Below are 13389 nucleotides of genomic sequence, written 5' to 3' on the forward strand. Positions count from 1 at the left end.
CAGGGAAGGATTTGATTGAATATCCGCCACCGTCAGCGAGAGCTTTTCATTCTTGTTTATATCAGCGATATACGCCTCTTTTTGCAGAGGCGTTTGCGCGTGAGCGGGAAATCCGGAATTCTTCACTTTCAAGGCGATAAAATCAGTCATGTACTGGGCGAAGAAGTATTCCGTTTTTGGATAATGGTAAACCTCGAATATATCGAGGAGTTTATAACCATGCTCCATAGCGGCATAGACTTCTACCGTTGGCCAGACTGATTCGAAAGCCCGTTCATTGACAGTGTGATCGCAGATTTCCGCTCGCAATTCTAGACACGTGCGACAGAGGGCGTAAGCTAATTTACCACCGCTGCGAAAGGGAATTAAGGGGATGTGGAGATCTTGAGGGGCCAGCAGACGACAACTCATAACGCCAAAATACCAGCCTGGCGTTTTGTCAAAATCTCTGTTATAGATTATGGGGTGGCCGCTAGGGTACGGACAATCGCGACAAACTTTCGGATACAAAGAAATAATATCCTTGTAGAAAATTTTCTCCTCGCCTTGCACGTGGCAGTTGAGAACAAAATTTTCCGTTCGTCCCCCATAGAGAGCGCTACGGGCTGATATTTGAGGTCGAAAAGTTAAACTTTTGCAGAAAGCCTTTGCTTCGGCGTTTTCTTTTAAAAGCTTAGCAAATTGACACTCAAAGATGGAAGTGTATTCATACCCGACCATCTTCTCTTTAATAAACAGCTCTCTATCTAGAGTCCGCTCGTACAGAAATCTGTTGCTGGCTTTAAGTTGGGTATTGTAGGCATTAAGTTTTTGGCATGGACAACCGTGAAAGTAGCAACCGTGGAAATCGTAGATTTTGGGCGGAGTTTCACTATAGCCGTCGACTAAGTAGCGACCCACCCGATATTCACCCCCATAGCTTAAAGCCGTTCGCAATTTAATACTTTCCGTTTTCTCCACCCAAGCGAGATATTTTAAGCTAATCTGACTGTGATTGAATTTTGCGTTATAGCCGTTAGAAGGAACAATACCCATGCTGTAAGGTTTATAGTAATTGTTAAGATAGATAGTGGTTAAAGCACCCGCCAAAGTAATATTTTTTAAGCAAAAAGGGTCTAATTTTGTTAGATCTACGTAAATTTTTCTAAAAGCTTCGACGCCTTGTCTTAGGACTCGGACATCTTGAATGCAATATTTAATAAGCTCCTCTTTGATATTGTAAATAGATCCTTCCATTGACGCGTACCAAGTTTGAAAATCTCGATAATCATTGGCCTTCATTTGAGCCACGTTAAAGTACGAAGCTTCAGGGATGACGCCAATGTAATTAAGATTTTCTTCGGTATGAAAATCAAATGGAAAAAATCCCTTCGCCACATCGCCGAGGCTAAACATGCTGGTGAAATTACGCAAAGGTTGACTAATGTAATTAAAGCTATCGAGAAATCTAATTTGCGGTCCCTCGAGATGAATCATTAAAATTTTACTGCCGTCAAGAATAACGGCAGGGGTGACGTTTCTATGGACTAAAGCGTTGAGAATTAAGAAGTTATCAAAAGCTTTCGCGTAATGAGCTACGACTTGCGTGTTAGTAAAGCGCGGTTGGTACGTCTTACGCTTCTGTCCAGTCAAAACTACCTGCTCTACGCTAAATAAATAATTTAAAAATTGCTCGACGCAATTGGCGCCGTAAAAAATTTTGGTTTCAAAGCCAGCTTCAGTCTCTACGTCGCAAACTAGTAAAATGGGTAAGTGGATATTATTTCTGAGAATAGTCTCAATGTCGTAATAAATAAACCGCGAGGCTTTCATTTTGGTTTCCAGAGGCATAACAAAATGTTCACCTGGCGGATGAACTATTTTACATTGAGAGCATTCGGGATTGCAGTCGTGGTCCTCGCCCATAAGCCGCCCACATTCTAAACATCGTTTTTGACTCGCACAGGTGCCATTAAGAACATGAGTGTCGAAGCAGGGGCCGGGGAAGAAATAGCGGTGGCATTCGTCGCAACGTTTTAAAACATCCTCGCTGGTTAAATGAAAAGCTTCTCCTTGACACCGAAAACATATATAGAGTTTTGTATCCTCGGGGCATTTATGCTCTTTTAACAAATTATATTTGTAAAAAGATTTCAGGCATAAATCGCAAGAGATACAACCCCCCATCATGCCGTGCCAAGTTTTCGCGGGGTGGATATGGTCGCCAATTTTTAAGAGATAGATAAATTTAGGAGCTTGGGGTCCTTTGAAAAATATGGTAAAATTATTCGCAGCATCAACTATTACGATCCGATAATGGGGAGCTAAATAATTTTGAAATTTTTGAATATCCTCTAGAGTAACGAAACCTTCGGGGACGCCGGCTTTTCGGTGCAAGATTTTCGCAATATTACCCACGAGGGTGCTATTGCGTTTCAGTTTGTCAAAATTGTTCTTGTTAAAGGGCGGACCTTGCTTATTTTGTTGGTAAAAATTGCGATCGGCCATCTCTTTACCCAGAACTAAACTTCGAGCAAAACAGAGGTTATCATTATTCTCCATAAAAATAAATTGGTTATTTTGTTTAAGGAAATAATCCAAATTAACCAAAGTTCTATTTTTAATGGATTTATACAATGTCCCTATATTCGCATCGAGGTTTAAAAAAATTATGTCAAACTGAAAATCTTCACCATTAAAGACAAAGTCCCGACTAGATTGCGTCACTCTATAGATGGTGCGCATAATTCGCTTACTGGTGAATTTGTCAATTTTTATAAATTTAATATTAACGGGGGTCGCCAATCCGGGGGAACTTAAAACAAATCGAACCCGATTATACCCGGGATTCTCGGTTACTAATTTACGTATAACTTCGTCGAGAATTTTTCGAGAAATTCGAAAAAAATCTCTCGTTGGGATGTCCTCCAAATTTTTAAAAGCTATACGCAAATCGATTTGTTTACAGTGCCATTTGCGACTCGTTTTGTCAATCTGCCGCTCAATTGTGTAGTACCGGTTTACCTGCGCGTGTTCCTCCCTCTCACTACCCTCCGAGTCGCTGCCGCTGCTGCTGCTCGAACTCATTTTTTGAATTTCTATCAGAAATAAAACAATTAGAAAAAACTTGGTTTGCAGATTTATTGTTAAATAGATACGTACTTTACTGGGGGGCTGCTGTTTAGCCTCCTCGTCCTGTTTGATGGCCTCCACCAGCTTGTGGAAGGCGTTAATCAATTTAACGCCTTCACTATTGTTTTTTTTTGAGGACTGTCTTTAGCCTCTTGTGGTCACACTCCCAGACCTTATCGGGCTGGGAGTTTTTGATGTCCGAGAATTTGTAGATTGCAAGATCCACGTAGAAATCCCCCTGGCGTGGGGGGACTTTGGTCTCGTAGTATTGACCGTCTTTTCGAAGGCGAAAAGAGCCTTCGATCCCGCTGGATCCGACAATATTTTTTTGGAGTACCTCCTGTACAAAGCTATCGTCGTCGGAGTCGATAAGAACTTCCGGCGGCGATGGTCTTACAAATTGGGTTAATGCGCGGCGACCGCGACTAGGGCCTGGTCGATCCCCGGGAGAAGACGGCGGAGACTCAAGAAGTGATTGAGAGAGCGATTGCGATTCTTGATAGTGACTCATTGCTGGTAGTTCGATTGTGAAAATCTACTGCCGATGCTCCAGCTTTTATACCAAAATCTCAGGGCCATTTTTTTTAGAATACAGGCCCAGATATGGTTTTTTTTTCATAAAACCACCTAATTTTACTTTTATTAAGTGTATCAACAAGCGATTTGTTAATTTAACCTTAAATGCATTTTTTATTGACGAGTTGATACTGGAGATTATGAAGGATATTAGCGTAGATACGCATATAAAAAACACCTCTATAGTTTAATATTAATATACGTTTATTCATATTTAAATCATGTTAAAAATAATTTCACTTCCTCCCAAAATAATTACTTTTAACCTTCATCAAAAAATTTTCCTATAAGGAAATCTTATGCATATTATTCGAATTATATTATTCCAATCACGCCCAGACAGGCTCAAACAAACTTTGCAGACCCATAAAAAAACCTAACCCCTCGGCCTTCTGTCAAGGTAACTCCTTCTTAACCTTCGCGCATAAATTTTTAATATCACACGATCTTATTTGAATTATTTAAATCGTGACTAGACAAGTTTTGCATATAGAAAAATAAACCTAGACCTTGGAGAGATTTCTCATTCTATGAATATATACCTAATTAACTTTTTCCTTATTATCGAAAAAAATAGTTTCTTAAGAATCTTGAAAGCTAGACACTATTAGATTTAACCTCCATAATTTACTATATAAGCCCCGTGTTTCAAGGTGAAAGTTATCAGTTGTTTAACTTCTGTTACTTAAACACCAACTCCAACCACTTTAAGATGTCTTTCTCTACCGCTCCTCGATTACCCGCCCTGTCGTTTGTCAAAATTCATCCGGCAGCGCTTACTCCTCGTCGTGCCACTCCCCACTCGGCTGGACTGGACTTATATTGTCCAGTAGATACCGCATTTTCTTTTTTGTTTACGGGTTCATAGTTAACGTTTCATTAACTCTTTACGAAATCGAGCCCATTACTAGCAGGCCAGCGATGAATATAGTTTAAGTTTTGGTTTGAGTTAATAAGATTACGTCATGGGGTTTGAAAATAGCCTGTAAGAGCTCGGGCCAGTCCGGACTTGTCTGAAAACTTTGGTTTGAAACCAATCTATGGTTGGAAGTTTGGTTCGAGTTGGGTGGATGGCGGCCATCTTGGGGTGGCGGCCATCTTGGATCTCTGCGCAACTAGGTGGCTATCACTACTATAACAAAGACGTCCCTAACTTATTTATTCGAGGTTCCCATCATCGTAACACTTCGGAGCTCATTTTAATGCAAAATTTGTTTTATCACGGGAAAGAAGTTAGAACCCTGAATCTGAATTCTCAATACCTCGTTATTTTCCGTTCGGCTAGAGACGTCTCCAGTGTCTTAAATATCGCTAAACAAATTTCCCCTTCTAATACAAAGTATGTTGTCGACGCATTTCGTCAAGCCGTGGCGAAACCATACGGCTATTTATTCATCGACCTGAAACCAAACACTGCAGAAGAATATCGACTGTGAACGGGAATAATACCAGGGGAAGAAGCGGCTATATTTGTACCAAAATAAAATGACTTTATCAACGTCGAAACGGGTGTGTAAAAACTTGAATTTTTTAAAAATTTTGAGCACTTGTAACGCGAAAGAGAGGAAAGCTATCATCAAACTATCGAATCGTGACGCTATATTAGCGTAAGTCGAATGTTGTATAAATGTACTACGTGGGAACATTCAACTAACAGATGGGCAAAAGAGTCAGTTGAAGAAACACCGTAAAGTGCTGCATAAACTTTGTACAAAACTCCCTCTCGCTAAGAGAAAACAGATTCTAGTTCAGAAAGGGGGTTTTTTACCTCTTTTACTTGAAACGTTACTTTCAATCGTTAGTTCAGTCGCTGGCTCTGCCATAAACCGTGCCATTAATAAATAATGGCTCGGAAAATGGTATTGGTGTCCGAAGACGCTTTACGTCGAATGAAGAATGCTACCACCGAAGATGTCGCTCTCGAATCGGAAATACCATCCTTGGATAAATAAATGAAAACTATCCTCGACAACCCTCATATATCCGAATCGGAGAAATTAACTTTATACAATCAAACTTTACAGCGACATATAGCATCTAATCGTAAACCAGTTGAAAAACAACAGACATCGGTTAAAAATCCTGGTACGAAGAAATTGCAACGTCTATTCCACCGAACATGCTCACTGACGCGATATCGTTGTACACTTGGACATTGAAAATTCATTTCGTGGAATGAACTTGGAGAAATGGAAATTGGGGGAAGGGTCGTTCCCGGATCAAACGTTATCGATTTAATTTACGATGCGGATAGATAAACAAAACCAAATACGGACCCAGCCGGTTGCAATAGCTTCTACGAAATATTGCAAAACATCAATGTACCGAAAAAATTTATCAAAAACCCTACCAGAGCGCGTGTATTGAAATCATCATTGTTTAACGCGACATCACCCAAACTTACTCAATGGGTGACGATTTGATTGTAACAACTATTAAAACGTTAAACACGAGTCAAGAGTATTTATTTCAGTTTGATATCTCAAAATGGATGGTTGCACTGAAGTTGTAGCGGAAGGCATCGTGTCCATATTATTTAAATCCTTTCAGAAAATCCAAAAATATTAACCGGTGTCTTAATATATTTTCGCGCGCTAACTTACGAAAATGGGAAGTCGCTCAAATTTCGCAAGTCGACGCATGAACGCTTAGAAATTGTCGCGCGACAGCTCTACACCGATTTGCGCATGCGCACGCGCGAAATTTTCGCGTGAAACTTTCACGCGACGCCAGTGGGCGTCCGCCTTAAGGAGGAAAGAGAAAAAGAAATGTAAAGAAACGTGTTATATAAAATCCGCTGAAAAATGTGAAAATAAGGAGGGGGTGTAGTAAAAGAATTTTCGGCACGTTTAGTTTCAGGACGCATATTTTTTTGCACATGGGGGCGTGGACCCACTCGTCTTGTCTCTGTTATCCCTTACGTATACTATACGCAAGGAAGTTGCGCTACGGCACGGCGTCGTACGGTAGATTTACCACCGCTCTCACGACGCATGGATCACCACTGTGATTATGTCATCATCATTCTCTTTCCACTTTGATCTAGCGGTGTTTCCTGGCGCGAAGCAAAAACAAGATTGCCCCGGCCAGATTATGCTTTTGCTGCGCCCTCTAGCGGCTAAAACTGATACGACCCCAGAAATTTTATTTTCCGTTATTCTTTTCTTATTTGTTAAATATTCTTTCGATTATGAATGAAATTAATTTAGTGTGATTTTGTTTTCACATAAACATTAATGATAATTACTTTGTTTTTAAAACAAATGTTTTAAGAAAACTAATTAAGTACAGTTATTCGCATTATATTTTATTACCGTTTGAAAAACTTATGATAATTTTGACCAAACACTTTCCAAGATTATTTTCAGTTACAGTTTTGGATAAACAAAAAGATAATTATAAGTATACGCTATAATATATTTCTATTATCGTTTTATTACTCAAATAACCCATGATAACAAATTTTAGCAAGCACTTTTTTGGTTATTTTCAGTTAAAACTTTTGACAAAAACGATAGAAATAGTTGGTTTACCTCTTAATTTTTACTTATAATAAGAGTAATCAATTACTAATCATCACTAATCTTAATAGTTTCTTAAATAACTAAAACACAGTGGAGGTTGCAAAGCCACCTAGGTATGGTTCTAGGTACTATTTATAAATTTCAATTCGATTCCACACGCGAATAAAAAGGGGAAAAGGCACCCAGCCAGCAAGGATCAGACAAATTGCTTTTTTAACTATGTTTTGGGAACCTAGTTAAAAAAACCATATTAGGCTAGAGAAAGAGGCCTAATATGGGTTTCTTTAACTATGAATCATAGAGACAACTGTTGATATTATAGCTTTATCTAGAACAATGTTGATCTTCTAGTTTCATTCAGAACAATGTTAATCTTCTTGATTCATCTAGAACAATGTTGATCATTGACAATAGCAAAAATTGTTTTTAAAAGTCAGATGATGTCATAATTTCTAGGTTATTTAAAATGTAAACATATTCCTTTATGATAACAATAGTAGCATTCTGGATAAGTAGCGCTGAAAATGTTGGAAAATGCTTCATCGCCAAATGCTAAATCCAGTTGATTACCACCATCAGTTGATTGCTTGAAGTTAAGACCTTGTAAAAGTTGAAACCCATTATCAGAGAAGAAATCAATTAGCTTCTTGGTTTCAAGAGATGATGTCTCAAGAAGGTTAATGTTGAAGTCACCAACAATGACGCTGGGAATATCATCATCATAATATTCCGCCACACATTTCCCTATACCATATATTATGTCGCGAATGTTGCAAGCTGGGGAAGAGTAAACTGCTAGTACAGAAAGGCGTAAATCACCTAACGTTCCATCCATCCACAAGCATCCAATTGAGAGGTTATTGTTGGTTCGGCCGTGTATACACGAATCCTAGTGTTAGTTACATTTTCTTTGATATAAGCTGATACTTCATATGGTTTTCGTCGCGACTCACGAGGGAGGCGAATACCATTTAACTCCGAAAATCCAGGAAGTTTAAAATAATCCGCTTCTTTGGCCCAGGTTTCTACTAAGAATACCATATCTGATTCCATTATTTTCGGGTCTGAGGTCACATCTTGTAAATGACAATTTAAAGACTGTACATTATGTACATAAATAGATATTTTTTTATCCAAAAAAGGTAAAATCAACGGGCAATCTTTTCGTAGCCGCTCCATCTCTAAGGCAACAACGTCTTTATTTTTAATCACTAGTTTAGGCGCTGTGAACTTTCCCACGATGAACAAACCATTTGATGTCTTGGCTCTACTACAAGCGACGTATAATTGCGATCTTTTCATGGTTCGGTTTTGATTAAGATAAACAACTGCTTGAGAATAGGTGTCTCTTGCCTCTTGTGTACCGTAATAGCTTCGGCAATTACTAAAGGATATTGCTTTCTTGTTACATAGATGTTCTTCTGTCCTGAACGTCTAGTGAAACTTCTGACAATCTTTTCAATAGGCGTCCATGATTCATTAATATTCTCGGCTGCCATTAATCCTTGCGCCTGGGCTCTAGTCTCTTTTCCGGTCTTTTCATCATTAAATTCAATCCAAACTCGTACAGGAACTTGCTCACCTTTTTGATTTTGGCCATACTGTATTTTTCTTAACCTACCAGTTGCACCATTTACCAAACCATCGGCAGTGTTCAAATTGTTGATGATTATGTACCTGATACCAACCATTAGAGTTAATTCTCTTGGTAAACCGCTGGTCTCTTGGGTTTTTAAGGTTTTGACGGCTTCTAGAATTCTTGCTTTTATTTCGTTGCTGGGATCACCAGTGGCCGAGTCAAATGAGACTGAGAATATCTTTTCAGCATTCCGTGAAAATAAGTTTAATTCATTGAACGCATTTACTTCATCATTTATTGCAAACAAATGAAGGGATTCCAAAGGTTGAGGTCTTGAAATAGATATTTCCAGATTTCGAAACAAATCATCGTCAGCGGGTGTCATCTCTCCCATGGACATTCGATTTAAAGCCATTGCAAATATTTTGTCATCTTTCTGCCTCATTATTTCGCTAAGCTCTTAGAGCTTAAATTCTTCCCACAGTGGACTTCCAATAAGCGCCGCATAGGGGTCAGTGGCGGATTTACACTTTTGCCGCCAGGAGGCTATCCAAATTTTGCCGCCCCTACCGACCTCTATAAGTGTAATTTCCTAGCTTATTTTTAGATTTAGATTACATAAGAATTAGAAGTGGTTTTTGAGTATATTTCTGGGCAAATAAAAGCTTAATCATGTTCTTCTAATAAGACGGGGTTACGCGGTAAGGTATGCCTTAATCCTACTACAAAACGTAATACTAATTAAATAATTTTTATTGCGCTCACTTACAGTTTTAAAACAATATTCAATTTTATCATATGAAAACAATCCGGCTGATGATGACGATGATAATGATTGATTCTCAAATTCCATTATCTGAATTAATTAATCATAGTAATGAAAGTTTTACAATTCATTTTGCGCGATTTTCTATTCGTAAAATCATCGATTACATCGTCGTATGAAATCTTGTTCATAAGCTCTGACTCTATGCACAAAAGAGCTAAGGCGTATAGTTTTTCTAGACTTAAGGTAGATCTTAAGTAATTTTTCACCCGTTTTAAGCAAGAAAAGCTTCTTTCACCCGAACCATTTGTCGCTGGTGTACATAGAGCCATGCGAACTGCTATATCCAAGTTTGGATAAACGTTTTGCAAATTCGATTTTCGCAGGAACGAAGATAGACTTTCCAATGATCTAGAATCTGGTTTTACAAAAATTCAGAAGAAAGGTGGCATTGAACTAAGTCAGTCTCTGGTTTTACAACAATTCAGAAGAAAGGTGGCATTGAACTAAGTCAGTCTCTAACTCATTAGGATACATTTCTACCAAGAAAAGGGGTTTTTCCGTATGGGTTGATGATGACAATTCACTCATTTTGGTCAGAAATGAAAACTTTTCATTGAAACTGTTGTAGGCCTCCTGCCGTTTTTCTAATTCGGATGCGAGTCTATCAATGAGGACGAGAAATGTGTTTACCCTAAAAGTATCACTCGCAGTCATTTTCATTTCTTCATCGGGTCTTTCATCAAAAAATCTTTTCCTTTTCTGCTGTCTTTTCCCCAAGTCTTTTGTATACTGCTTTGACACGCTTTCTCCCATCACTCATTCTATGATATAATGATGATTCTAACAATTTTTAGAAGCATCCCTTTTTAGAAATTTCACTATTTCAGGACACCGAGGTGACCTGCTTAGACAGGATTATCAGGATAAGAGGCGAGAGTGGCGAGACTCTACTAGAGAAAAAACGCGTCTGAAAAAGCCCAACTCCAAAACCAAAACAAAAATTACTCAGTGAAGAAATTTTCATATGAAGACCCAAAAAGCAACTGCTATCTTTATATTGTAATAAAACTCGTTCCTACAACGAAAAACTTATTTCACCAGACCGTGAAATGTTGGAATTCTGCTAGGAAAGGTAAAAATAATAGGGAACGAGCCTGGTCTATGTAGGCATGGAAGAAAAGGGGATTTATTTACCAAGCTTGCGTGGATTTTCCGACCCTCACCTAGTCACCCCCTTGTACTATGGGTAGGGGTAGTTTAAAAATTTAAACTACCCGTACCCGTAGATTTTGGGGCCGCTAAGGGGTGGAAAATTTGGGGCCAAAACTAGTAGTTTTGGCCCCAAATTTGCCGCCCCTTAAATCTGCCGCCCTAGGCTCCAGCCTACTCAGCCTTCTGGCAAATCCGCCACTGATAGGGGTTATTCTTCTCCTTTAAGGGCATGAATGTGTAGTTATCCCCAATAGGAGTTAATTGGTTGTAGTCCCCCACGAGAATAACAGAAGTACCACCAAAATGCTTTGAAGATCCGAAGATTTGTTGGGCTCTTACATTAATATAATTGAATAGTTTGGCTCCACACATAGATATTTCATCTATTATCAGAAGTTTCAAGCCTAAAAGAGAACATCTTTTTCTATTCAAAGTATCGTTGTCCATTGGGTTCATCTTGCCAGAAAATTGATTTGTTCGCTAGTTAAAGGCAGAGTGAAGAGTGACACCATCAATATTAAAAGCCGCTTTCCCGGTGAATGCCGTTCTAAGAACAGATAATCGTGATGGACCGGCACCGGGTTTATTCTTTTCATGCTTGGATACGGCTTCAAAAATTGCTTGAATCAAGAGACTTTTCCCAACACCAGCACCGCCTGTTATCAGAATCCTTAGAGGTTCTTCTTGAGATGTTTTGAAATGATTAAGTACGTAGTAGAAAATCTCTCGCTGCTTCGAGTTAAGTTTTCGAAGCATGCTGTAAAGCCTCGTTTACAACAAGGCGCAAAGTATAGGCTGAAGATGATTGTCGAGGCAAAACGTCGACAAAATTCTGGCGCCAGAAACTCGGCGTCGGCGGCCCGCTTGTTCTTTCCGCGTCTCTTTCTCGCTTATCGTTTACAAGCGAGCTTGAAAAGAGTAGGGGCGCTGCGTTACGTGGTCGTCGGGGATTCGCGAAAACGTGATGCAAAATGGCGTCAACAGTGGTTAAGTTGCTTCTTATTAAAAAGAAATTATTGCTTTTGAGAAAGATGAGAAGGAATAAGTTACGTAACATTAATCCGAAAATGAAACGTCGTTGGTGGGTGCATCCAATTTGAAGAAAACGAAATACACAAGGCTATTTTCACACCCTGGTAAGTTAAGCATCATGATAAGGCTTAAAATGCATTTGAATATTTCCAGTTGTTTCACTAACTATATTTGCAGCTTCAAAAAATGAGATGATGTGACCATGCCCATTTCAAAAATTTCACCCGCATGGCACCACATTTATTTGATGAATTGGTGCAATTATTGAATAACCGTCTTGAAAGATTTCCATTTTCCAGAGAGCCTCTTTCACCCGCTCATCGCTTAGCTATCACTCTGCGGTATTATTATATTTCTGTGATTTGTGACATTGGTAAATAATTATTTTGTGGCTTAGATTCCTGGGAACAGGCGATAGCTTGATGAGCATTGCATATGGATTTAGAATTGGAAAAGCAACGGCTCATGTTGTTATTAAAGATACGTGTGAAGCATTGTGGGATATTCTTCAGCCACTATATCTCAAAGTACATTGTGTTGTAACTGTTGTTTTGTGAAAACTGTAGAAAACGGTTAATAATAATATGCACATTTTATATTCGTAAATGTCAGGCTCCAACAAAAAAAATATGGGAAGACGCAGCCCACGAAATTGGACGCCAATGGCAGTACCCAAATTTTGCGGTGCTTTTGATGGTAAGCACGTGGTAATACAACAACCAGCAAACAGTGGCTCAATGTTTTACAATTACAAGGTAAGAACTGAAGTATATAAAGAGATAATTGCTACATTTAGAAATGTGTTGAATAGGGTAAAAATTCTGTAGTCCTTATGGCTGTTGTGGACGCGGAATACAAATTCCTCGCGGTTGACATTGGTGGCTTTGGATCTAGTTCTGATGGACGAATTTTTAAAGCTTCAGCAATTGGCTCTGCTCTAGAAAAGAAAACCCTGAACTTACCATCGTGTCAAAATTACCCCGTACTAATATTTCTGCGCCGTTTGTTTTTCTTGGAGATGAAGCCTTCCAATTACAAGAGAATTTTTTAAGGCCTTACTCGGCTAAGGAATTAAATTCCAAATCAAGAGTTTTTAATTATCGTTTGAGTAGAGCCAGGTAAATATTTCATTGAATGGGTGATAAATTTTCACGACACAAAGTGCGTCGCCGTCAGTTTTGGTTCAAATATTGAGTGAACCAATAATATATGAAATTGATATTTGTGTAATTTATTTTTTCAGGCATTGCAGCGAGAACGCTTTTGGCATTTTGGGTGCGAGATGGAGAATATTCCAGTGTACCATAGGTCTTGCTCCCGAAAATGTAGATAGAATAATCAAGGCGACGGTGGTGCTTCACAACTTTCTTATATCAAAAGAGAAACACTTGAAAAAATCCCAAAAGGTGTACTGTCCTTCTGGCTATGCCGACTACACAGATAGCTTTGGGAATTATAGATATGGAAATTGGAATGAAGAGGCACACAGTGGCTTTTTAATCTACAACCCACAACTCCGAGGAATTCCACAGAAATTGCAAAATATTGTAGGAAGGTATATACTGACTATATTTGGTCAGACGAGG

At 38.9% G+C, this 13389-nt stretch overlaps 2 protein-coding genes across 2 annotated transcripts; one reads left to right on the forward strand and one right to left on the reverse strand.

Annotated features, from left to right (window-relative positions):
* Positions 1–8509: 8509 nt before the first annotated feature.
* On the reverse strand, positions 8510–9235 carry LOC149630934 (uncharacterized). The gene has a single exon (XM_089851142.1). It carries the CDS (start codon positions 9233–9235, stop codon positions 8510–8512), a length of 726 nt encoding a protein of 241 aa, XP_089707268.1.
* A 2796-nt stretch (positions 9236–12031) lies between these two features.
* LOC149630935 (uncharacterized) lies at positions 12032–12614 on the forward strand. Its single transcript, XM_089851143.1, has 4 exons — positions 12032–12144; positions 12201–12289; positions 12416–12558; positions 12600–12614. Exons 1-4 carry the CDS (start codon positions 12032–12034, stop codon positions 12612–12614), a joined length of 360 nt encoding a protein of 119 aa, XP_089707269.1.
* Positions 12615–13389: the final 775 nt, after the last annotated feature.

The sequence above is a fragment of the Phalangium opilio genome, unplaced genomic scaffold, assembly GCF_054372755.1.
Source record: "Phalangium opilio isolate 3A_F unplaced genomic scaffold, DU_Popi_V2 ptg000101l_1, whole genome shotgun sequence".
NCBI classification, from domain to species: Eukaryota; Metazoa; Arthropoda; class Arachnida; order Opiliones; family Phalangiidae; genus Phalangium; species Phalangium opilio.

Bases quoted from the DNA above. Each gene is read 5' to 3' on its own strand.
- LOC149630934 (XM_089851142.1), bottom strand. From the start codon at position 9,235: ATGAGGCAGAAAGATGACAAAATATTTGCAATGGCTTTAAATCGAATG.
- LOC149630935 (XM_089851143.1), top strand. From the start codon at position 12,032: ATGGCACCACATTTATTTGATGAATTGGTGCAATTATTGAATAACCGT. The intron at 12,145-12,200 runs GTATTATTATAT...TTTGTGGCTTAG, and splicing joins CGCTTAGCTATCACTCTGCG to ATTCCTGGGAACAGGCGATA. The intron at 12,290-12,415 runs GTGAAGCATTGT...CGTAAATGTCAG, and splicing joins TGTTGTTATTAAAGATACGT to GCTCCAACAAAAAAAATATG.